The 27546-nt window shown below is 39.3% G+C and overlaps 1 protein-coding gene across 3 annotated transcripts in view; it reads right to left on the minus strand.

The window, feature by feature from the left end:
• Positions 1-27546, minus strand: part of SNX30 (sorting nexin family member 30) — a 92407-nt gene that overhangs the window by 35871 nt on the left and 28990 nt on the right. For all 3 annotated transcript variants that reach the window (XM_016126331.2, XM_016126330.2, XM_016126332.2), the window contains exons 2-3: positions 16465-16656; positions 7828-7938 (exon numbers count right to left, since the gene is read on the minus strand). In XM_016126331.2, coding sequence (XP_015981817.1) covers positions 7828-7938; positions 16465-16656 — 303 coding nt within the window. The remainder of the gene's footprint in view (positions 1-7827; positions 7939-16464; positions 16657-27546) is intronic.

Raw genomic sequence — 27546 nt, forward strand, 5'->3', positions numbered from 1 at the left:
CCTTAGACAACCATTATCCTTAAACCTTATACTCATCTATCAACTTTTCATGCTAAGCAGATAACCATCTCTCTGAAGTAGGAACTAGGTATAAGGGCATCACATAGAAACTCCCTAAGCATTTTTCTTCCTCCACAGAAACCCACCTACTGGGCACCACCCTCACCTACCCTCCTCAGATCCCTGTGGACGACACATGCCTCCGCAAAGCTATCAATTCCATCTGTGTCCTGGACCCAGATAGTCCACTATCATGCATTTGTGTCACCAATTAATTATACCTTCTCTTCAGTATCTTCCATATCTCCTCCTTACCTAGCTCTACTCCAAGTTTACAAAACTATGGCTAAGTTCTCTTTCTACCAGAAAAAATCTAAATCCAACTATCTCTTGACCTTACATCTCCTCTGGCCTCCGTCCTCATTTCACCATTTTGAAAAAATCATGTATCTTCACTTCCACTCTTTCCGTTGATTTCTCAACCCCCAAACTTCTTCCATCGCAAAACAAAGCTGTCTGTGGTACTGCCTGCAGTGTGGCGTTTCTCCGCCACATTCCTACCCAATTGCAGAAACTGCTCTTTTGAAAGGAGCAGTGACTTTCTAGTTATCAGATCCAGTGGATATTTTTCTGTTCTTATCTCATGAGTCCTGTCAAGCGTTCTCTCATTTATTTATGCTTCATACGAATTGGGAGGGAGGCCAATTGAGCAAATAAATGGTGAGGTGTGCCTCATTTCACATAACAGATAACCTTCTGACATAGTTACCCATTCTTCAGATTTATGTTTACACTGAACTTGATGTTTAATGAATCAACAAAGTTTGCTATCTAAAGGAACTCTGGGGAGAATCCTTCTGCAAACAGAATTTCCTTCTGTGATAAGCATTATTTTTCTCAAACACACATGGCTTCAAAAATTTGTTTCTTCCTGTTTCGAGCTTCCTTAAAGGAATACTACTCTAGTGTCACCTTTATAATTACCTTCTGGGTTTTAATACATAGGAATCTGGGTTACTGGTGAAATCAAGGACATCCATGCTCTGTAGATGAGATAATTAAATGCAAATGAAAAGCTCAATCCAGCTCCGAGCTCATGGTAGATGTCAAATGAATGCCAGCTATGTTTATAAATTTGTAAACACTGAGAACAGAAAGCAAAAAGAAGTATGAACTAAAGGGTGGAACTTCCATATATCTTTTAAGCCAACTGTTTTTTTAAAAAATCATCTGGGATGGCATTTCACACCCACAAGGATGGCTATAAAAGAAAAAAAAAAAGGAGAAAAACAACTGTTGGCAAGTATGTGGAGAAACTGGAATTTTCATAAACTGCTGGTGGGAATGTTAAATGGTGCAGCCACTGTGGAAGTTTGGCAGATCCTTAAAAAATTAAACATAGAATTATCATGTGCCCCAGCAATTCCATTTCTCGGTATATTATCAAGATAACTGAAGCCAAGCATTCACACAAAAACTTGTACAATAAATGTTCAAGCAGCATTATTCACAATAGCTGGGCTGGGGAAAAAGGGAAATGGGAAGTGCCGAGTTAATGGCTATGGGGTTCCTTTTGGGGGTGATGCAAATGTTCTAGAACTAGTGGCGGTGATTATAAAACATCGTGAATGTATTAAAAGCCATAAAATTGTACACTTTAACGTGGTGAATTTCATCTCAATTTTTAAAAATGTGATGATGGGAGGCGTCAAGAGAGGAGAGAAGATGCTACGCTGCTGGCTTTGAAGATGAAAGAAGAGGCTGTGAGCCAAGGAATGTAGGCGGCCTATAGAAGCTGGACAAGGCTAGGACCAAATTCTCCAGAAGAGCCGTCAGAAAAAATGCGGTCCTACCTGCATCTTGATATGAACCCACCAAGACTGATTTTGGTTTTTTGAAATCCAGAACTATGAGATAAGAAATCTCTGTTGCTTAAGCCACTTAAAAAAAATAATAATCAGCTGGTATAGGGGTAAGGGAGTGGGAAGGAATAGAGATGAAACAAGATTAGTCCTAAGTTGATAAATGCTGAAATTTTCCATAATAAGTTTTTTAAAACTATATATACATATGTACGTTGGTACTGCCAAAAATCCTGTTAGCAAAACATGACAATAACCCATTAAATATTTCAAGGTTTAATCTTAAAATATTTATATGTTTATAGCACTTCATACTTTGGTAAAGTACTTTCACATATATTTCATATTAGTTTATAGGATAGTATTTTACAATCTGTGAGGGGGAAAAAAAAGCATATTTCCTATAGACTTTCAGTGAAAAGCTACTATATCTGGAAGGGAAATCCGGACAAAGATTTCAGTTGCTCAGTCTTGAAATTTCCAACTTCCTCTCGTTAGCATTAAAATTGCTTCTTCTATGGAATTCAACAAATATTTAGTGCATACCACTGCATGTCAGAAAAGTATTTTTCCTATCCCTATCTATCTAACAGAAAATACTGCTCCTAAGCAAAAATAACTAACAAATAAAAGAGCATCAAGATTAAAAGCTTTGTTCTGATAAAAAAAAAAAAATCACCAAGCTTGGTTTAATTCAAAGTACACGAAAGTTCAATCAATGTTTCACTACTTATTAACTTATCTACTGGGTAAGCTAAAGGCATGTATATTTAACTACGAAAAAGGAGGAACCAAATAGAAAATGAAGTTAGGGTTTTATTGATCATTTCATATTAAGGAGAACAGCTGTTGCATTATTAATTTTTTCTAATTAATTCTTGAGTTTATTTCTGCCCCAAACAAAACAGGTACATAATAAGTACAAATGTGTCCTTCCAGCAAAGCTTTCTTCATAAAAACTGAAGCAAGCATTAAATTTCCAAGTGAAATTAAACACTAGAGTTTAATAAATATATTTATTTCATCTCAAAAATCTATCTGTGCCCAATGAATCATGAAATCTATCTGCTGTGTAACTAACTAGCAGTGAAGCTGTTTAGTTAAAACTAACTTCTGGGCCAAAACTAAATTGAAAAACAAAGACGTCACAATGAAGACTTTCTGGTGGCTCCTACTATTGGATAATAAAGACATTCAAAGTGAGCTGCCGTTATGGGATGACAAACATATATATCCAGCACACTTCCAGTTTTAAGATGGCATTTTAAGAACACATGATTATTTCTTTCTGCTTTAAATTCCAGAAGAACAAAGTAATATAAAAAGAGAAAAATCTGCCGTGACACCAGAAAATATAAAGGTACTGTTAACAGGACAGAATTTGTTGAAGACATAAAGCAGAAAAGATTGGGGTGAGAGAAAAGTCAGTCAATATTAAGCATCTTGTGATTCTACTCAGGCAAAGTAAAGGTTGTCCCAGAAAGTAAAGGGTTGGGTTTCTCCAGTAGAGTCTCAGAAACTGCCAATTCAGGCCCACAGGGGCTAGAAGCAAAGGCAGCCAACAGGGGAAGGCAAATGAAAGAACTTGGGTGCCTCCCTGGAAGTACAGTCTGGCTGGCTGTTCACCTACAATTTCACACAACTCCAGTGAAGCCCAGGTAATGAGGGAACTTTATCTCCACGCTCCTAATATAAGCAGTAGAATTTGAAAACTCAGGAACTCTCACACATTTTTAATTATAACTGATATAAGTTGTCAGGAGGAAAAAAACAAACAAACAGAAACTCACCACCATTATTCCCCCAACTTTCCCAATTGATTCAAAAGAATCTAAAGCTCAACTTGGAAAGAAAACAAAATGTGCAAATACCTAGAAAAGCCCTGAAATCTAAGTATATAGGGAAATGGGGCGCATCCAAACAGATGTTGAAACATTTGGTAAAGTTATAATACTTCGAATAGTGTAGGAGGGGCGTTGGACTAGACAGATCGATGAACCAAAAGTTTCAGAAACAGCCCAAGAATATACAAGTCCAATGCATGATACAGTGTAATACACAAATTATGATAAAGGTGATTGATTATCCACATAAATGGTTCTGGGACAACTCACCATGTGAAAAAAAGAAAGGTCTTCCCATGTCACATCAGAATTCTACATTTATATTTTAAAAATAAAGACATGTAAGTAATAGAAGAAAATACAGAAATACATTTTTACCATCCTCAGCTAGAAATGCACTTCACAGCCAGAAACTGTAAAGGAAAGATTAACTTGGCTGAGAGGGAAGGGATGTTATTTTTATGGAGTCAAGTCTAAGATGACAACTGGAGAAAAAATAGATATTCCCAACTGAGTTCATTTCCTTTGCAGATATGGAGGTTTTGCAAATCGATAAAAAAAAAAAAAAAATAGAAAATGAAGAGGCATTCATAAAAGAAATACCAATGTCCCAAAAAGTCATAGGAAGATATTCAGCCTCACTAGTTAAAGAAATAAAAACTTACTGTACAAAAATGAACTCAAAATGGAAAAGGACCTAAATGTAAGGGCTAAAACTATAAAAATCTTAGAAAACAACATAGGTATAAATCTTCATGAACTAGGTAATGGTTTCTAAGATATGATACCAAAAGCATAAGCAACCAAAAAAAAAAAAATAGAATAATTGGACTTCATAGAAATTAAAAACCTTTGAACTTCAAAGGACACCATCGAGAAAGTAAAGAGACAAACCATTAAATGGGAGAAAATTATATCTGATAAAGGACTTGTATCTAGATTATACAAAACACTACAACAAACTCAATAATAAAAAGACAACCTGATTTTAAAATGGGCAACAGATCGACATAGATATTTCTCCAAGGAAGATAACAAATGGTCAATAAGCACATAAAAAAAAAAAAAAAAGTTCACATCTTTAACTGTCAGGGAACTGCAAACCAAAACCACAATGACACACTACTTCATACAAGGAGACTATAATCAAAAAGATAATAACCAATGATGAAGATGTGGAGAAACTGGAACCCTCGCACACTGCTGGCAGGAATGCAAAATGATGCAGCTGCTTTGGAAAACAGTCTGTCAGTTCCTCACAAGATTAAATTAAGAATTACACACAATTTAGCAATTATACTTCTAGGTACATGACCCCTCGAAATGAAAACATATGGCCACATGAAACTTACACACAAATATTCATAGCAGCATTACTCATAATAGCCAAAAAGTGAAAACAACTCTAATGTTCATCAAAGGTGAATGGATAGACAAACTGTGATATATCCATAAAAAGGAATGAAGTTCTGATACATGCTACAACATGAAAGAACCGTGAAAACAGCATGCCAAGTGAAAAACACCCAGTCACAAAAGACTACACAATGTATGATTTCACTTATGTAAAACGTCCAGAATAGGCAAATCTGGACAAACAGAAAGTAGATTAAAGGTTTCCGGGCACTAGGGAAGATAAACAGTCTGGGAGTGATGAGCAAGGAGTGGGAGGTTTCTTTGTGGGGTGATGAGAAGTTTCTGAAATTGGTTGTGTGATGGTTGCACAACTTTGAATACACTGAATGTCCCTAACGTACTCATTTTAAATGAGCAAACTGCATGGTATATGGATCGCATTTCAATAAAGCTGTTTTTAAAATTAAGTGAAAATTTAAACAATAATTGCATTGTGTGTTTACTGGGTCTCTGGGGCAGGGGGCCTTGTCTGTCTTATAACCCCTCACCTTCCCAAGAGTACGCACCAGGCCTAGTAAAAAGACCAAGACAAAAGTGGATGCTCAGTAATAGGCAGACACCCAGCAAAGTTGCTGTAAAATGAATTTCTGTAGGGGAAACAAATTTTTTTGTTTCCAGTTTGACTTTCATGTTTAAGTCAGAGATGCTCTCCTATATTAAATTTTTCTCTAGCCCAGATATGCTAGGAGGATTTATGAAGAATTTAAGTCTTCATTTGCTTTTAAAGTACCTTCCTAGTGACTGCTTCTACCCAGACCATAAAAAACCATACTTAAAGATACTCTGGATCATTCCCTAGGCATTCTGGAGACTGCCGCTCTCTTTCCGTTCTGGCCTGTGTCTGCGCATGAGTGATACTATGTTTCTCCAGCAGGTGTTGCTATCTAACCTTTGATGTTAAGCACCAAACTTGAACTACACAAACTGCCAGGAGGTGGAGCACAATTCCCTTTACGCACAGTGTGGGCTGTGCATAAAGAGCAACTTGCTTCAGAAGAGTACAGTATGGAGAGAGAGAGAAAAAAAAAGAGTAACTGTAGAGCAGAGACACCTGACAAACACTACCTCAAGTCAAGTGATCAAAGTTAACATCTACTGTGATAAACACCGCTGATAATATGTACTCTTGATATGATGAAAGTGGTAATTTACCTCTGTGCTTTTCCTCCCTAAAATGCATTATTAACCCAGCCTAATCATGAGGAAAACATCAGACAAATCTCGACTGAAGGACACTCTATAAAATGCCTGACCAGTACTCCTCAGAACTGCCGAGGTCATCAAAAACAAGGAAACTGTCACAACTAATAAGAGCCTAAGGAGACCCGATGACTAAACGTAATTCTGTATGCTGGATAGGATCCTCGAATAGAAAAAGGGCATTAGGCAAAAACTGAGGAAATCTGAATAAAGGACTTTTAGGCAATGATAATGCACCATCACTGGTTCATTTAATGTGACAAATGTGCCACAATAATGTAAGATGTTAATAAGCAAAACCGAGTGTGGGTACGTGAGAACTCACTGTACTGTCTCTGCAATAATTCTGCAACTTGAAAACTGTTCTAAAATAAAAAGTCTATTTAAAAAGAAATAATTCACTAGCTGCCAATTTTGCCAAATGAAGATTTTTTTTTTTCTTAAATTCTATTTTAAGTGATAGTTCCAATGGTTTAAAAACTACAGTTTCTTCTTCAAGCACATTTTTAACTGGTTAGAAGACAGACAAGCAAAACTTCAGGCTTGGAGAGCAGAGGGGACATGCGGTTGGGGGCTGGGGGCTTCTCTGAGAGAGAATGAAGTCCCAGCCAAGTTCCAACGCGTCCATCGCAGCGCTGCAACCACGGCTGCTTTCGCCTTGAAAACCAAGAAAACTGCCAGAGTGTCACAGCACATTCCGCCTCTCTCGACCATGGGGCCGGGGCGGGGGGCGGAGTGGGGGAAAGCCCTGGAAAATGCTGTGGGGACAGGAAAATCGGCAGTGCTAAGACGTTATTCAGCCAAGGCGGTTACTGAAAATAAAGCCCTGATGAAGGGCTTTATGACCCAAATTGCCCTAAAACCACCAAAGCCCCAAGAAACCTCCGGAGTGTAAGTAATTATTATTTCTACTAAAAAAAAAAAAAAAAGTCATAAAAATACTCAATTTGTGTGCTGATTTTAAGTCTTTTCAATTTTATTTGCTCTGGTTCTGTTTAAATAAACAGAGCTAAAGTGGCTTTTCGGTTTGTCTTTTAAATGAAAAACTGTGGCTGAGTGGATCGTGTGCTAGATTCCTGCTCCCTGAATTACCCAGGTGTAAAGAAAGCCCGGCTGGCTGTAGCCGGAGGCATCATTCTTCACTTGGTGGCAGCTATCCAAACCTTAAGAATAGTTTGGATATTCACTCTAGGACGAGTGAAACTGAAAGTCTTTAGAGACAGCAAATGAGACTTAGGATTCTCCAAACTTCAAAAATTTGTCATAATAGAAGTGAAAACCTACCCCACCCCACTCAAAAAACTGGCACCCTGTACAGCAAATCAGAACCCAAAACACAAAAGGTGAAATATATTACACGGTATTACATGTGATGGGTGAATCTGGTATCAAATGTAAGGCAGAGTTTACCTGTAATTTAAAGGGTGAGAGTTGAGTGAACATTCATCCACAAGAAAGATAATGCAGGAAAAGTGAATAACAAGCTATAATGACTTAGTACCTACGGGAATGAGATGAGTGGGCTGTGATTCTTCCAATTTGTTCCTCAACCAGTCAAAATCCTGGTATCTTCGACGAACAGAATATTCTGGCAGGTCAAACTCCACCCGAGTACTCTAAAAAATAATAAGGGTGGAACAAAATAAGCATGAGGGAACAGGAGTACATCTTGGCAGAGGGCGAGGAAAAACGCTCTCTTTGAATAACCAAACTGCGCAAGAACACGTGTTCTTTCCACCAAAAGCACCAGCCAGATGGCAGGCTTTCCTAGCACGGAATGACCACTCTGAGAGGCAAAGCCCAGTTAAAAAGCCAAGGATCTAGCTCTAGAATAAAAATGTTTTCATTTCTACCCTCAGGAAACGAATCTCAACTATCCCACAGAACTGTGTTCAGAAACATTCGATTCATTTCCTCCAAGCTTAACTGAGAATTTCTTTTAGCAGAATCATTCCACAGAGGATATTGCTACTAAATCCAAATCTGTGAATCTGTGAAAAGAAATTATGTCTCCAACTTCTGCTAAATATGCTAACAAAATTTGTCAGAGGCAGAGGGAAAATAAAAAGTAGAGATAACACCACACTTAGGATCCAGATTAGATGAAATAGAAGAGGTTTTGCCTCATCTGCCATATTCTGGCCAGAACTATAACCTTTAAATTATACTGCATTTTAGATACGAAAAAAAAATTTAGAAGGAAATAAAACCAAAATGCCATTATAATGAAGAAAAATATTTATCCGATACCCTTTCCTGAATTTAAGTTTTCTGAAATGTGACTGTAACACTTAGATAACGAAAACTAATGTTAAATAAAATTAAATTATTGCAAAACAGGATTTTTACACATCAATTAGCCCAAACTAAAATTGTGTCTCATATAAACTATTTTTCCCTAGGGGGGTACTGACTATACGATAGTCACAGTTCTCAGAAATTAAAGTACAAAATAAAAATGGTTCGAGCTATATTTCATAAATTTATTCTTTCACGCCAAAAGTCTGTTTTAAACCACAACACTGAGAATATCTTTAAAACACATGAACAAGAGTCACCTACCAGAGAAAAAGCCATGAACAGTTTTGGCATTGAAAATTATGATTTCATCCTCCCTGAAAGCGATGCTCACACCGTCTGGGCAAAACTGTGAAGTTAAAGACCTGGGTCTTGGGCTGACCCCCAACTAACTCTTTCTGCATCTTTTCCCTTTTTTGGAGTCAAATGCACCCGCTTATGCCCAGGAAATACAACCTTCCCTTGCGCTGGGGGTAGGGGTGGGAAGATGTGGGGAGATTCATTCAACTTAGGTAGGTAGGATTTATTGGAAGACTCCCCAGAGGAAATAGCATTGTAGAACTGGAGAGAGAGAGAAAATACTTAAATCCAAAGAACAAATCACTGCTGACGTATTTTCAGGCATAAGTGTCTTGGAAATACTGATACACACCAGCGAGGCAGTGTGGGGAGAACTCTGCACATGTGCGGCCCCAGCGCCCCCACCAGATTCCCAGGACACCAACCGCTATGCCTGCCCGGAGCCTTGGCTTCCGCAGCGGTAAGAAGAGAGTTGGAAGCGACGTTGTTGGGGAACCCACAGGGCACCCCAGCAGGCTCCATGAGGACTTGCTGATAACGATGGGCCCATGAAAGGCAGATTTCAAAAGGTGACAAATGAATTCAACCCATTTTCATTTACATGATATCAACAGATCGCTTCTCTTTACTATGCTTTTGCAGATCCACTTTATAAATTATAGTTTATGTAAGTAACATTGCTACTCTAATTTTGAAATCACTATTTGGTAACTATAAAAAGCAGTATGATAAAACACAAGTTTGTTTCTGCTGTAACTAATTTTACTTTTGGGGAACCACTTTTTTCTTTCTCTGTTCATTCAGGTTAGGCATACTTATTTTAAAACTTTAGGAAAAATAAAGAAATAAATAATAAAAGACCCATATTCCTTCTAAATAGAGAAAAATGCAATTAATATTATGGTTTATGTCTTTTCACTTTTTTTTCCTATGCATATTCATTTATTCACTCATTTTCTATATCTCTTTAACATGCCTTGGACATCTTTTTCTATGTCACTAAATTCAAATCTACAGAATCACTTTTAACACACATACAGTATTCCACTGAATGAATATAGCATAATTAAACTAAATCCCCATATAAATTGTTTCCAATTTTTCAAACAATAAACAATGCTACAGTAAACATCACTGGGCACTTGTTTGATAATTTTCTTAAAATAAATTCCTAAAGATAGATTTGCTGGATAAAAGAGTATACGTATTTTTAATTGACAAATTGCTTCCAGAAATACACCAATTTATATTCTTACCACAAATTCTCATTGACATTGGCTATCTTTGATAGATTTATAATTGAAAAATAATATATTATCTTTGTTTTATTTTTTTTTTCCTTTAATGAGTATTGGGATTAAACATCTTTTCAAATATTTGTTGGCTGGAGTTTTTCTTCTTTTGTGAGGGGTCTTTTTTAAATTGTGAGTCAAGTCTTTTTCATTCGTGAAGACTCTTTATAGCCATTGGTCTATCATAATTTTCAAATGGTTTTTCTGACATAGAGTTTTTAAATTCATCCATTATTTTCCCTTATGGCTGCTACTTTTGTTGTCATCCATGAAAAGCCTGTCCCCATTGCAAGCTTTTAAAAATATTCACCTGTATTTTCTCCTTTATTTATGGCTCTTACATTTATGCCTTTGATTACTGCTATTCTACTTCTAGGAATTAACCATTAGAAGATAATTTTTAAACTGTGGCAAAGGTATCTGCTGATGATATTCACTGCAATATTACTTAACATAGCAAAAGAACAAAAGCAACCTAAATGTCCAGCAATAAAAAAATGGTTAAGGAAATTATGGCGTATTTATTCTACGGTTTTCAGTAATGTCTTTAATACATTTTCAGTGACAAAAATTCTCCAATATAGTTTTAAGAGAAAATGGCAAGATACAAGATTAATTGCACATACATTATGATTTCATTGGTGTTAAAAATTTGGATATAAAAGGTTAGAAGGAAACTCTAGAACTGATAATAAAAACTGTCCTCTTTATACTCATGCTTATTTCCAAATTTCCTACTATATTGACACAATACTTTTATAGTCACACAAACACACACATACTCATTTTTTAACAGCTCCTTTAAGGACAAAGGAGATTTAACAATGCAGTAAAACTCGTACGATGCATTGGAAAGCAATATGATAAAAAATAATCATCACGAAACAGAAAAATGTTCATACTCTCTGATCCAATATTTATTTTACTTATTTTTACCACAATTTGTTCTAGAAGAGATAAAGTGATATGTGAAACATGATCAAATGATATAAATTAGAAGTAGGTGAGAAGATACAGGGAAAACAAGGACAGAGAGAAAACTAGAACTAGGAACGAGGCTCACAAAACACACTCACCTCGGAATTATTCTCACTTGCTAAAACTGGGCCACAGACATTACTGGGAATTTCTGGAGAGAAACTCAGTCAGTTATAAGACTCACAGTACTCATAAAATATGCAGGCCAATATAACTCCAACTATGAGTTTGTAGTAAGATTTTCCTCAGTGAAATTCAGGGTCTAACTTAGAAAGAAAAATAAGGTAATAAATGTTTATCTGTTTTCTAACATATGTGGTGAACAAAACAATAAAGAAGAAAGAAAAGTATACAAGGTTTGCAATCAGAGACAACCATTATTATTACACCGTTTTGTTCTGTGTCCTTCTGTAATGTGTTTCCCAGTCTAGAATGACCCACAAATATCACAAAGGTCATGGGTACATACCTACCTAAAGTCAGATGAACAAAGCGGTAACCATTCACAAGAGTGGTAATGAAAAATATTCATTTTCATCATCCCTCCATATGAACATCTTCTTGCTGATCTCTAGGCATCCCCGTCTATTTTTTATTTAAGTTCAACACTTTGGAAGACCTAGCACAGAGCTAGAGTACAGGTGATCACCCAGGAGTCTCCCGTCCTCTGGGCCTCATCCTACCACAAAAGAACTCTTATTCCCCGGAAGCTAACCTATCCAATGACTGTGGCCTGTAGCCATTCCAGAGGATTTCTATTCAATCCAAAATTTACAACTGACTAACTCAAGAGAAATTTGGTCTTTGTCAGAAATGCCACCTGTCTGGCCTCGGCTGGATCCTAAGAAATCTGAGTGACCTCCCCTGCCCCAAAAGGGACTTCTTTCTTCACCAAGTATTAGCCAGCTAATCACATTCTGCTTCAAAAGCCCACAGGCCTAAGAGAGCACCTGAGAACCAGGCCTGGGGAGGCTTTGACCCCTTTTCCTCAAGTGCCCCTGGGCTTCCTCGCTTCTGACACAAGCTGCCACTTACCTCCCTTCTTCTCAGATCTTCCACCAGGTGCTCTGAACACTGATTTCATAATTAATAATCAAGTCCTGTAGTTCTTCAACCCATTCTGAAAGCTCGCTCTCCCCTGAGGATAAGGCCTCCCTACAGTCCAATCAAGTGGAAAGCTGCCCATTTTCTCACATTTCCCAAACCTCACCTCACCCTCTAAGACCAAGGGCTGCTGTTGGCATCCTCCTCATTCCACACTGCCCCTTACCACCACCCCTCCACGGCACAGCCCTGTGAAAACCCTCTTGAGGCCCATGCCATCGAGATATATCCATCTCTATTCCTCCTCACACATGTCATCTACTGACAGCCCTGTCATTTATCCTGATTCCCTGAGCGCACCTGGCTCTCAGGCTTCCTTTCCAAATACCTCCCATAATCTGGGTGCCCTTGAGAGTCAGGTGGTTTGCACGCACAACACCCATCACCAAGACAACAACGCCCCCTTCCCGTGGCCTCTCCACAAACTGTCATTATGCAGAAATTTAAATATCGTCCTCCCTAACCAGCATCTCCTATATTTCAGTTTCTTCCATTTTCCTCTACCCCTGGTTTTTAGCCTTTGGCATCTACAGTTCCTTCACACTCTGTCCATTCCTGTCGTCACTTCCTTCCTTAATCAGTATCAATTCCATGAACCATCATTCCTACCTCTGATTTGCCGATATCCCTAAAAGCCCCTTCCCCACTGTCCTCTCACACAACTCTGGCAAAAACACAGTCATCCACTTCTTGCTCTAACAGACCTGGGCGTGCGAGCACACTCCTGAAGGAATAACAAAATCAAGCAAAACACATTGACTGGTGCTATGAATTCTACGACTCGACCCTCAATACTGCCAAACGATCTTTCTATACTTCCTTAATCAACTCTCTCCCTCACTTTCCTCATCAATACATGCAAAACCTGTATAAGTTTTGAAAACTTCTAGGCCCCAGGCTTCGACACTTCCCTCTCTCTCTTAGTAGAAGACCAATCTATCTATCTAGCCATAGAGAAAACTACAGCTATCCGCAAAGAACTCTCAACTTTCTGCCACAAAAACTTTCCTTCTTTCTTCAGGAATAATGAAAAAAGTTCACTTCCCTCATCAGAGGCCGCTCTGTCCCTTCACTCTGCTCAGGATACGATCTCTTTCCACCTTCTCGGTGGCTTCCAATCTTCAATCTAATGTCTCCTTCTCAACATGTCCACTTGGCACTTAAGTCTTGTCCATCCTTAAAAAACAAACGAAAGTCCCTTCCCCTCAAACCACGCCGTGCTCCAGCTACTGCTCTTTCTCTAGACTCGCTTTCATTGCCAAACTACCAAAACTCATGATGTCTTTTCTTTCTTTTCACTCACCCTAACCTGCTGCAAACTGGGTTCTGCCCCACCACACCAATGAAACTGCTCTCACCGTAGCCATCAATAACCTTCTTGCCATTAAAGCTAGTGTTTGCTTTGTAATCCTTATATATATAACTTGACCTCTGAGCAGCTTTTAGCCTGTTGACCACCGGGGCATTTGAAAAAAGGAACGAGTTGGGGCACAAGTCTTGGTAATGACTAACTGGCGATGGAGAAAAGACAAGAGGAGGATGGCTTATAAAGGGAGCTGAAGGCTCTTCTCTAGTTTGCCAGCCCCTAGTCTATTTCCACACCATCAGCACCAGTTTCAAATGCCAGGCCGTGGTAGTAAAACCACAGGGCTAGGGCAGGCGGGGGGCAACCCTCGAAAATTATGTCATGACCTGGATTCAAGTTCTGGCTTCGCCCCATGTTAGTTGCGTATCTTCGAGCCATTTTTTAAATATCTCTGTGTCTCAGTTTCTTCATCTACAAAACAAAAATACCACCGGTACCTAGTTCATTGAGCGTGAGGATTAACTGATGATATATTTAAAGCCCTTAGCACAAAATAAATGATAGCCCATCCATAGAGCAGAACGTTATTGCAGTCTTAGAAACAACAGCATAAAAGCATGCTTACTGGCATTTACTGGCATAGAAAGATGTTTGCAACATATTAAGTGAATTGACAGCTTGCAAAACACTCATTTATGTAAGTGAATAGAAATAAATAGTTCATAAAGTTATAAGTGATTATTTCTGGCTGGTGAGCTTACAGATCTCCTTTTGTTTCAATGTTATAGCTTACTTGAGTTTTCTAATTTCTCTTCAATGAGCACATATTACTTATATAAAATAAAGTTTAAACGGTTTCTATTGCAAAACAGTACAGAGCACGTGGTTCAGTGCTCAATAATTAGTTAATATGATGATATGTTCTAGGAGCCTGGAGAAAAAAATTGTCAATATCTGCCTGCCATGAAAAAGCCTCTCTTCACTGCTGGAAAGATAAGATACCCGCAACTTAGATATGGGTGAAGAATGCTTTGCCTACATTGGCTCTCAGCTGCAGGCTCATTTTGGTTCAGGCAAAAGCAGCTCTATACATTGTCCAGCTTTGCTCATCAGGAATCTGAGTTAGGAAATCTGAGTCAAAGCTCAAAGTAACAGAGTAAGTATTTGTATGACCTCGTCTTCTCACCATTCAGTTTGCATGAGAACCTCGGCAGAAGTGGGGATCCCGGGACAAGATCAGGTGTTTGGGACCCTGAGTTCCTGGTTTTTCTCTCTCTCATCCCCACATATCCTTACATATCCTTTAATACAACATCAGAACGAAGGCTCCAAAGGCATCGCCAAGATATTAGAGCCAGTGTCACCGTTTGAAACAGAAAAAGAAAAGGACTCTGGTTTGAGATAGGAAGTGGAATTGATGGTAATAACATAATTCTGCGACGAGTTCACCTTGAGGTGTTGGCATCACAACCAAGTGAAAACGTGGGACTGGAACCTGGAAAAGATTATCCTAAGACATTGTCTGAGTTATAGGAAATTGAACAGCCCCAGGAACAGGGACAGAAATAAGAACACAAAGAGAAAGAGAAAGGAAAGAAGGAAAAAGAAGAGGCACAAGAAAGAGTGAGAGGCTGCAGCCTGTGTCTCAGCCTGGGAGTCAGTGAACAGAGGCCCTGCAGTATTACCATTGTGGGAGCTAAAGTGAGGGCAGAAGAATCAAGTAGGGGTGGGAAAACGTCAGGGAAGGCAAGCATCACTGTGCCAGCAAGGCATCGCCTTGTCATCCGGCTGTTGAGAGCACAAATTCAAGAAGGACAGGTTTTGCATTTCACTGACTAGGGGGTAAAAAATAAGTTGACCTTAGGGGAAAAAATAAGTAGCTGGAAATAATTCATTGGAATACACGTGTATATCTACCTGAGACCTCTGAAAATATAATATACATCGAAGCACCTGGCCCGGTGCCTGGGAGATGGCAGGCACCCAGTGGCAATGGGGAAAGACGGTGTAAGTGCATCTGCGTATGTCCACATACAAAGACCGATTTTCAAATGTGAACCGGGTATGGCGAGGACAAGGCAGTAACATCAGAGTGGCGCACAGCAAAAAGTCAGTAAACAGTAATTTCCCTCCTTCCCTTCCTCCTTCTCCCCATACCATCAGTCTAAGGAAATAATCATGGTCTTATCACAGAGATTTAGATTGATTCACTGACGCATAAATTTCAAGTGTCATAAGATATTAATATCTTAAATATTATGATAAAATCATGATAAAAAAAGAAGTGAAAATAAAGTTTGACCTTTGAACATCGTGGGGATTAAGTGTGCTGACTGTCCTATGCAGTCGAAAATACACATATAACTTTGGACTCTCCAGATACTTAACTACTGACAGCCTACTGTTGACCAGAAACTTACCAGTAACATAAACAGTCAATTAACACATATTTTGTATGCTATATGTATTATTACAATAAAGTAAGCTAGAGGAAAGAAAATGTTATTATGAAAATCATAAGAAAGAGAAAATACATATACAACCTTTATTGAAAAAAATCTAAGTATAAGCGGTCGCATACAGTTCAATGCCATGCTGTTCAAGAGTCAATTGTATGAGGATTAAATGTTATCTTTAAAAGACTGTAGTCTCAATTTCCCCTTCATTTTAAGATTTTTTTAAAAAGCATATAATCCTTTTAATCTGAATGCATCTGCTCTCTCAAAACCACACCCACAATTGTAAATAAAGAGGAACAGAGTTGTAAAAAAAAAAAAAGTAGAAAAAAAGGCAGAAACCACAGAGGTAAGACGCCAGTTCTCCAAGACCACCCAACATGGGCAGAGGATAATAAAGGGACCTACTTTGGTAGTGATCCTATATGTGATGTAGGTCTCCATTGTACAGACATGCTTCTTGGGATCATCAACCGTGACAAAGAGATCTCTGGTCTCACCATCAATGTCATCATCAAGTTGAAGTCTGTTGAGAAGAGAAGATGAAGAAGCTGGACTTGAAGTGCCTGCTGGAGTACCACCGTTGGGCAAAATGAGATCCTGAAATAAGAAGAGAATCGCCTTTCAGATTAAATGAAAACACACACCTGGAGGTATCAGCAAAAGTACCTGGTTTAGACAAGCCAAGAAACACCTCTAAATAAAATAATAACTTTCAAATAATCTGAGCCTCTCTTTACATTAATTTCTTAAGTGAACAGGTCTTTCATGACCAAGAGAAACAAACCATGGCAGAGCGCCACACCAAATTCATGCTGATTCATCTTCCAGCAAGCACTGGAGGAACCAACAGAAGCAAATAGTTCAGGGACAGAGAACATCATAGCCCCCACCATCATCAGACCACAACAGGGAACTCAGTGAGCACACCACGTACTCTCGTTTTTCCACTTTCTGAAGGCCGCCACCCAGGTCCAGCTAAACATTAAGGGACCTGAACCCTCTAAAATACTTATCGCATTTAAAAACTCAATCAACCAATACAAAGAGACAGCTGAACATTATATGCCTCCTGAAAGAAGTAACCACCACCACCTACCTATAAAGTATGTTTGCCAAAAAAAAACTGAATTTGAATCCTGAACAAATCTCTAGCCACACCAATTTATAGGAAACACAGAGGAGTAAGGAGGATGTTAAATAATACTACAAGGATGCAACCAGCAAAATCCACACTAAATGAAACTAAAGAGAACTAAAGACACAGTTTCTTCAATAAATAAATTGCAAAAAAATTAAAATAAGAGAGGGAAGCAGCACCTAGAGATGTAAAGAAACTTAAGAGGCCTATAAACAACTGCAGTGGAATGTGATTAAAACAAAATGGTGAAAGATTTTGAGGTAGAGAAATTGGAATATTGACTAGTTGTTTAATGATATTAAGGAATTATTAGGTGTGATAATAGAAGAATTCGGATTTGACAAAGTCTTCCCTTTTTAGAACTATATACTAAAATACTCGTGCATAAAATGATAGGATATCTGGTGTTTTCTTCAAGATAATTAAGGATGGGTCACAGGGGATAAAGATGATACAAGATGTCTCAAAGGTAGTAATTGTTGAAGTTGGTATTTTCAGGTTCTTGTACAATTCTCTCTTCTTCTGTACATTTAAAAAATTTTTCCACAGTAAAAGAGTTTTAAGTGGTGAGGGGCAAATGTTAGGGAAACAAAAGAAAGGAAATATTTTTTAAATTATGGACTTTTCTTTATAGACCTTAGTAGGAAGCCTCTTGAATAAATTATGCCCCTACAATATATAAAAAAAAAAAAAGTGCAAGCTTATAGTTAACCTTTCGTGGTTTTAAGGTTTCATTACAGAATAAAGGTCTGTCTAGCAGTAGATGCGAAAGCCTCTGAATGTCACTTTGGAATCATTAGGAGGCAAACACTAAGGAATATGGCAAGAAAGTGACATGACACCATAAAAAGGGCCTTGGTTGGGAATGGAGAAAATATTCCTGATCCCAGGAAGGGGGTGGGAGGTGCTTCCCTCTGAATTCTCTATTCTTATATGTAGACTGGATATGACTGGGCCCCCAGCTTAGAGAACACACAGGCAATGAGAGGCCAACCTAGTAGTCATATCCATGAGCTCCAGCTGATCACGCGACATCTGCGAAGAGGCCTGGGAACAGACAGAGGGAATCGCAGCCTGGAGTCGAGGGCAATGTCACCCAACTCGATGGGAAATTGCAAATAAACAGAAAAGGCACCTTCCTTTGTCACCCATCTCTACTGACCACAGATAATTGAAACCCATACTCAATTACACAACACGAAAAATATTTTTGTAATTACTAAAAGGGTACCATTTTCACAGAACGCACTCATGGGAACAGAGCCCACCCCCATTCCTCCTTGGCCCAAGGGCTTGCCAGCTGGGAAGGCAAACCCCTCAGGAGCTGTTCTCCGTGTGGATATGGCTGCAGTGCCAACTGGCTGATCTAACTGCTTTCTCAGCATCCTGACACCACAGAGCACGCAGCGTCCATACCCCACTGTTCAGGGAGCTAAGACATCTTCTCTGCAGCTCTGAGATAACCATCGTGTCTTCGTCATTTCAGTAAATATTTAAACACTGAGCTTGGGTAAGGCACCATGCTTGGCATTACAGGGGCCATTTTTTTTCAACATTAGCACACTGGGCCCCACAATGGCTCTATCAATGGCTAAACATTGCACAAAAGAAAGAAAGAATTCAAAATCTTTAGTCAGATAAGCCAACAGCAGCTCACACAGCAATTTCCCACAATCTGGCCTGGACTGGTCCTAGCAGCCTCATTTCTCACCGCGTTAGTTCCCGAAACCCACCATATGCCGTTTTGTACCCCTAATATCTTCTTGCCAAGGCCTCTCCTCTTTATTACACAGAGGTCTCCAAGTATCTCATAGGAATCTGCTCAAATGCCCCTTCCTCTTGGTAGCCTTCTTTGTTCCACTCCGCGGCAGAATTAGTCACTCCCTTTCTCAATAGTTTGAAGATATTTCCACTGAAGCGATTTTCACAGTTTTAATCACTGATTTACTTATATAATATCCACAAACACTGAATTCCCCAATAACTATAACTGTGCTTTGTTCTCCTGTGTGTGTGTGTCTGTGTGTCTGTGTGTGTGGCGTATGTGTAATTAACTATGTCTGTAGGTCTCCCAGTGACTCCAAGCCAACTCCCCTAACCTTTGCTCTGGGGACCTCAGCCAATAACTTTCCAGGACAGCCCACAGAAAGTTCTGAAATGTCTTGGCCAGACAGTGGGAAGTTAGCTATTTCTCAAATCAGTGAGTAGGGGTGGGGGAAGGGAAGAGTCAGTCAACCGGATCTTGTCGCACACTGCACATTCTTTCCTCTTAGGACTGGGTGGCCAGGGAAAACACTCACTCTCTTACTACGGGTGTTTCAAGGAAAACTATTGGAGGGTATACGAATAGCCAGCAAGCTACAAATATCTGTAATTTTCTAAAAAGGGATGCTACCAGCTCAGATTTCTATGGCACCTCTGCACGCGATGCTTCCACATTCTTATTTCATTGTGCCCCATGTCTGCCTCATGAGGTCAGCAGTAGAGATATTGTCTCTACCAAAGAGGAAGCCAAGCCAAAAAGGTTAAGTAACATGTTCGAAGGTGTTGAAACTAGACGTCGATGCAAAGAAGTTGACCCAGGTGTCTGGTTCCTACTTCAAGGTTCTTATCAAGCTGAATCCCTTGTGTGGCTTTTTCCAACCTAACACTGTCCCTCATCTCCACTCTCGAGCCATAAATCCTTTTGGGTAAACATAAAACTTCTGTTTTTTTATTTTTCTGGAGTATTATTATTATGTTTCAAGTATACAACACATTGGTTAGACATTTATATCGTTTATAAAATGACCCCTCAGTTGCTCTCTCTCTCTCCCCTGGCTTTCCGCCTAGCCGTTAATGAGGTTTCTGGTTTTAAAGCCAGTCAAGGAAAGCTAACATTTTCCTTAGGGTCTTAATACAAGTTATTTCCCAAATGACTCACCTCAAGATACGGCGCTCAAAGAACAAATGTGGAGAAAAAAAAAAATATGAAAATCTCAGGAGAAAAGGGCCTGGGGTTAGGTGCATGGAATGACCAGGCTCCTCACCCCCGAGTCCTCCAGCACTGGGTTTGCTAGGCTGAGAGACCCAAGTCTAGAGCAGTCATTGTGGGATAGCAGCACCTCTACAACTGACATGAAGTACAGAATTCAAGATGTGAGAGAGACGACCCTTGGCTCGACACCAAAAGCCTTGTTTTATTTTTGCTTCCTTATAGTCAGTCCTCCACACTGCAGTCAGAGTGCTACCTGGAAAAACGTCAATTATTAACTAAGGTTAATAATACTGCACTGCATATTTGAAGGTTGCTAAGAGAGTAGATCTTAGAAGTTCTCATCACAAGAAAAAAAATTCTCTAACTATGTATGGTGATGGATGTTAACTAGACTTATGGTGGTGATCGTTTCTCGAAACACACAAATAGCATGTCATTATGTTGCATACCCGAAATTAATATAATGTGGTATGTCAATTATACCTTATTAAAAATAATTAAGTTTTTAAAAGATAAAAAAAAATGTCAAGCAAAGCATGTTACTCTCCTGCTCACAACTCTCCAAATTCCCTCCCATAACCTACGAAGGCCAACGTGACCTTATCACTCTCCCTGATCTCATCACAGACATTCTCTCCCTAGCTCATCCTGCTCTAGACACTGGGCTTGGCTCATTTTGACTTCAGGGCCTTCGTACTTGCCGTTTACTCTACTTGGAACGCTCCTCTTCCCTCAGATTCCCATGTGGCTGGCTCCTGGGTTCAAACAGGTTTCTGCTCACATGACACCTACTCAGAGAGACCTCAGCCCACAAAATCTAAACATATCCCTGTATCCTCCAACACTTCCCAGCCCCTCCCCTGGCTTTATTTTAGTCACAGGACTTATCACTCTCTGCAAATTTATTATTGATCATCTGACTCTCCCACTAGTCAGTAAATTCGACAAAAACAGAGACTTTGTCTTATTCGCCCCTCTACCCTCTGGCACATAGTAGGTACTCAATCAGTATTTGATGAATGAGTCTTTGAAATGACCCAACTCAATCCCTTGCCCATAAAATGTACTCAGCAAATGTTTTTTGAATGACAGTGAAACTGAGACTAACCTAAACCAGACTGCCACGTTTTAAACCCCAGTCCTACTATTTACTAGAGAGTTTCTTAATCTCACTATGCCACAGTTTCCTTGTTTAGAAAATGGGCGTAATGGGATTGAGTCAGTATATATGAAAGCGATCGGAATAGTGCCTAGAACACGGTGGGTGCTACATCGCTATAAACACGCTGAAAAAAATATGAAGTCGACTTGTCTACAAGTATTCTTGCATCCCCTTATAGATTAAGGGGCTGGGTTCACAGTAGGCACTTAATCAAATGCTGCTGAAAATAAAAACTGGATCAAGCGAGAGTCATAGTTGGTGCCTCAGATACGCTTTCCTTGATGATTTTACTGTAGCAACAGGTATCTACAGGAGCCTTTGCAAAAGTTACTACTACACATTTGACATAAATGAACATTCCTCAGTGCGCTAAAATATCAGTTCTCATCATGTAGGTTTCAGTTATAAGAGAACTTCCTTTCCCCTCTACCCATTTTTACCTAGGAAGGGAAATACATACCTAAGCTGATTCAGAAACCCCTCTGGCTCAAAAAATTTCAAAAAATTTCAGTTAGAAGATCCAACACTGTGGTCAGCCAGCCACAAGAGAGATTAGTAAAATAACATAAATCGCCAGCAAAATTCAACATTACATTAAACATATAGGAAAGTGGTATACATTAGAGCCGGTATGAATTTAATAAAAACAAGTCAAGCTTAATTGCTCTAATTTCTCTTTTTCATACTATTAGAGGAATGTGAACAACATGGTGATGAAGTTTCAGTAGAGCTTGACAAAGTCTCTGAAGGCATCCTTAGAGTTCAGAGGAAAGTGAGGGCCCTCCGAATTCACAGACCGCACCTGACTTGTCTTAATTTCCCTCCCTCCTGCCAGCACACAGGAGATACTTGAAGAAGGATGTGTCTAAACTGTTCAACAGAACACTCTTGATTGTTGACTTTGTCATAAAGTTAAATTTAAGCCCACTTTGGAGAATAAATTCAAAGGGAAAATCCCCAAAATGTTGTGTTCAAAGATGTTCTTAACAAAACAAAGAACACAATGAACCCTAGAAAAATCCCAAGAGCTCAATACTCAGGAAAGATGGTGAAGTGAGCACAAGCTTTTGCTTTCTCCCTCTTTCTGTCCTCCAGACACTAATTTAACAACCTGGAAAATGGGAGAGGAAGCAGGGAGGGGGGTGGTAAGGGGGCGGGAATGACCAGTGACTGGAATCATATCAGACTGGAAACTAGGAAAGAGTACCATCCAAATGTAAAACTTTCAAAGATTTTCTACTGGATTTAATCAGGACACAACTGAGAAGAGAACCAAGGTTGCTGAGGTTACTTAAGGTTATCAAAGTTATTACCTAAGAAGTAAAAAATGTCCTGAACTCCTTACATACACTCTAATTTGAAAGTACAATTGCCCAGGGGGTATGTGGGAGTAGAAGGGCCAACAGTGGGACAAAGGAAGACCACTAGTGTCTGGAGGGCACACCATGTGAGTGCCACCAGCAGGGGGCGACCTGCACACACTGCTTCATCAGCCCATGAGGGGTAGAGATGCAAGGCAAAATTAAGAGAAATAGGAAGGCAACTGGGTTAGCTGCCCTGGGCCGCTCCACCAAGCGCAAAGCAGGCGACACTACAAATTCTGAAGGGTTGAGCTCTGCCGAGATGGGAAGAGCACCTAAAACAAGAAGGAAGCCAGGCTATGCTGGATCCTGACACGGACAGGAACCAGGCCAAGTGTCCCTGTCGGGCTGTCCAGGACCCTGGCTTGCTTTCTTCTGTCTCCTTTCCGCACTGACAGATCCCTCAACTGATCTGGGAACTGACCACTCAACTCAACTCAAGAACCAAGAAGAGAATTCTAACATCAAATAGAAACATAGGGGATCCAATAATTCACTTGTTCCGATGGGAGGCAAAGAACAGGCCTATATTACCTTATCAGATACGAGTAGACAGAAAAACATATCAACCCTGCATTATCTCATCCTTCAGATGCAAGAAAACCAAAAAATATATCCAGCCTATATTAGCTCATCGTTCAAACCCAAGAAGACCTAAATATGAGGAAAGAAGCAGTTCTCAAGAGCAGATAAATATATACACTTGAAAAAGATTTATCCCATGAAACAGAACATTTTAGCCTACATCTAATTTGTGCCTCCACTTAAAAGAAAAAAGGTGAAAGAGAGATAAAATTAAAAAGGGGGAGAGAGAATAAAAAATTAAAGCAGAAACTGAAAACAAAAGAAAGAGTAAGAACTATAAATGAAATTTTATTCTTCTAAAAGATGACTTAGAGAAACTAAAACTAGGAAGCCTGATCAACATAAAAAGGGGGTGGGGGAGAGCAGGCAATAACTGTTTAAATCTTACCTCTATGTATGGTCATAAAAATGTGCCATGAATAACCATACCAATAAACTTGGAAGTCTATATGAGTAGGTGGCTTTGTAGGAAACTACATAGCCAAAGTGAAATTAAGCTGAGAGAGGAAACCTAAACAAATAAATAACCACAGAACTGTTATCGGAGGACTTTTACTAGTAAGTAAGCTAAACCCCAACAGTTTTACAACTGAATTCTAATGAACCTCAAGGAGCAAGTCTTGTTTTATTCAAACACTCTAAGACATATATTTTTAAAAAATAGAAAAATCCTTTCAACAGTTGTATGAGGGTTACCTAGATCTGGTATCAAAATATTAGGACAAAGAAAGGAAATTAGATAAAGTGTAAATATCACCAATAAAGTAATGGCAAATGATATATTAAAATGATTTTTAAATATATATCCAGGGACGAGGACTGAGTCAAATGTATTCCAAAAAATCCAGAATGATTTAACATTAGGACATTTATTAATGCAATGTATTACCTTAATTATCACATAATCGCTGTTGAATATAATCATGTCCACAACTACCAAAATGTTTATTATTAGTAGTATCATTCATTAGTGAACATCAGTTGTTCCATTAAAATCTCTAAGTAAAAATAAGGATTAAAAGGAAAGTTACTAAATATGTTAGAGCATATATCATAAAATATCCAGGAACCTTGAAAACATTACTCCAAAATGAAAGAAGCCAGACACGAAAAGCCACACGTATGATTCCATTGACATGAAATGTCCTGAACAGGCAAATCCAGAGAGACAGAAAACACATTCTTGTTTGCCAGAGGCTGGAGGGAAGGGGAAACGGGAGTGTGAGCTTACTAAGTACAGGGTTTCTTTTGGGGGTGACAAAACTATTCTGGAATTAGGTAGTGATGAGGGTTGCACAATGCTGTGACTATACCCCAAACCACTCAATGTATACTTTAACATGGTGAGTTTTAGCGTGTGGAAGACCTCAATACTAATTTTTTTTTAAGCAGCAAACGATGTGAAACATCAGAGGCATGTCTACCAAATTCGAAAGCAAGACTCTGATACTTAATATGACCCCGTTCTTCAAATTCTTCTGGAGACTCCAGCTACTGCAATGATGTACAACAGAACTCCATGCACCGAAGGACTGAAGGACACTTGAAAACATGCAGTGACCCACTGCGTCATTCCCTGGCAAGAAGTCTAAATGACTTTATTAACCTACAAATAAAGCTGAAATTAATCCCTCCAAATTAATCTAAAATTGTAATACACATGATAGGGAGAAAATGTATTTAAAACATTTCAAAATGACAAATCCGGACAGACGTTATTTACTAACTAATGGTCAGTGACAAAAGGAGAGGACACCAACGCCATGATAGACTGTACCATTGTTTACACAACGACTCACTCCCTTCCTTTAAGAGGTTTATATGTTCTTACCATTGACAAGTAATTGGCCACGGGAAGACACATCTCCACCCTGCTGACATCCGGCGTGGCTACGTGACTTGCTATGGCCAAATGGCGCATAAGCGAATGTGACACACAACGAATGGGAGCAGACACTGTGGGAGCTAGTCCATGTCTCCCCAGCTCTCTCGTCCTCTCTCCTCTGCCTCAAAACTAGCATGCCCCAGATGGGGCTGCTCCTGCAGAATGGAAGACTTGTGGAAAGGAGCCACCACAACTGACTCACAGCCACCAACACATAGTGTGACTTAGAAATTATTAATTGCTGCAGACCCTTGAATTTTTTGGAGTTATTACCACAGTAAGACTAATATATATAATTATTAAAATATCTATACATTTTTTTTTCAAATCTAAATTGGAAAAACAGTAAGAATTTTAAGATGCATGGATTTATCTTTTGTTTGTTGGTTTTCTGCAGAATTATAGTCCCTATCTCAGACATTCTCCCAAACCTCTGAGAATTCTTGTACACATATCTCCAAGGTCCCAATACCCACCAGTCTGTGGTTTCTAGCATGCTCCCTGAAGAGTCAAATTTTCCAACTTTGGATTCTGGACCATTTCTTATAAAGTAAAGGCTCTCTTTTAGAGATGGGTTAAGTGACCACTGTTTCAAAGCTTTATGTGTAGGTCAATTAAGTCACTTAGAACTGGAATGTTTTCCTAGCTTTTCTATTAGTAAACCTGTCATTCATGTAAAACCCAACCATTGGCCTGATGTAAAAATAACACATCCAACAAAATCACAAATGAAGTAAAATCCAAGAGTGTAAACCCACATTCCTTGGCTAAGTGTCCAATGTCTGTTCCTAGCTTTTTCTAAGAATCTCCAGACTAGCAATCATTTCTCCAAACATTCTTGTGATTCCTGGGAGGAAAGGTCTTCCCCTACTCTGAGCTGAATTTAAACATGATCCTAGTCCTAAGGAGGATCCACTATTTCAAGCACATATTGAACAGCCGAAGTGCCAACACAGGGCTACCAAACAAAACAGGATATTACACCTGTGTTTAAATAACTCAGTCTAGCTGGGCATATGGATATGAAAACCTCTATGATGCAACACAATACAGGGTATAATAGAGCTCCATGCAAAATGCAGGAGGTGAGCAAAGGATTCTGGAGCAACTTGGAAAAACAAGACTCAAGGGCAGTATGGTGTGGCCATTCCAGGATGGGAAATCACCACCAGCCGAAGGAGAGATTTCCAAAAGACTGTCCTTAGCTGAATGATAATTAAGACTCACAACACAAAGATTTCTGCCTCTATGACTGGTCAAGTATATGCTTGCCATCTGAAGGACCCAAAAGCCCAAGCAGACAGCTTTCTAAAAAGATGCATATAGCCAAAGAGAACGTGACTCTTCCTAAAAACCACTCTCTTTTCTGCCCACCTTAATGTGTTGTCAGGATGCTGCAACTGAAAACCCATAAAACTAAGGCATTGCTCCACTGACATTTCTGCACCAAATCACATAAGAGTTTGGGGCACAGCACCCCTCAGAGATCACCCAAGTCATTGTGTTATATATAATAAGAGGTTGTGTTACATATATAAGATGTATGAGGTCACTCAAGAAGTATGTGAGGAACCCAGGTCTGGTCTCTCTCTGCTGTACTACACCAAAACCCAGACACTCCTCCTTAAACCATTTCCCGTCAGGAAACAAAAAGTGCAGCTTGCGGCCAGCATGAATTTAACATCAGGCATAGAAATGCTACGTTTTCTAGGATTTGACATTTCGGCACTCGAGAATTACTATATTTTGTAAATGGAAATACCACTACTAAAAACAGAATGCTATAAATGGGATGATGTTATTTGTTTCCAAAGACTATCGAGGATATGAGGGCGATCTGGCTGCAACATCTGTCACCGCATTGATCGCCAGGATTGATTGGGCTGATCTGGCTGGCTAAGCAGGTGTCCTTGTCCTCCCTCACTGCTCCATGTGAGTCCCTTCCGAAGCTGACGCTCAGTGGAAGAGGATGACCTTCCCTGATAGAGGAGAGGACTGTTCTTTGGTCAAGGGTATACGAGTAGCTGCGCTCCCCTGCTAGAACCTCCAAACAAAGACAATCAATATACTAGAGTGATGTGAAAATGATAATAGAAGTGAGATATTTCATGGCAAAGTTTGGAGGTAATGTTAGGACTGTAATCCGCAAGTTATCCTGGGGTAAATGCTGTAGCCATGAGCTGCCAGCGAATATTCAGGAAATGGGTTAAAGAGGAAGAAGATGAGTGATGTAGACAAGCAGGTAAAGATCTCTAACAGGCCAACTGAGGAACACTATGAGTGGTAATCAATGGAGGGTAAATGATGTTTCATAAAGACTATGAAATTAATCTACCGTGGAGACTCAGTGTAACGTTCTCGTTTCTATGCTTTTTCCTA

This window comes from Rousettus aegyptiacus, unplaced genomic scaffold (genome assembly GCF_014176215.1).
Source record: "Rousettus aegyptiacus isolate mRouAeg1 unplaced genomic scaffold, mRouAeg1.p scaffold_m13_p_3, whole genome shotgun sequence".
Taxonomy (NCBI): Eukaryota; Metazoa; Chordata; class Mammalia; order Chiroptera; family Pteropodidae; genus Rousettus; species Rousettus aegyptiacus.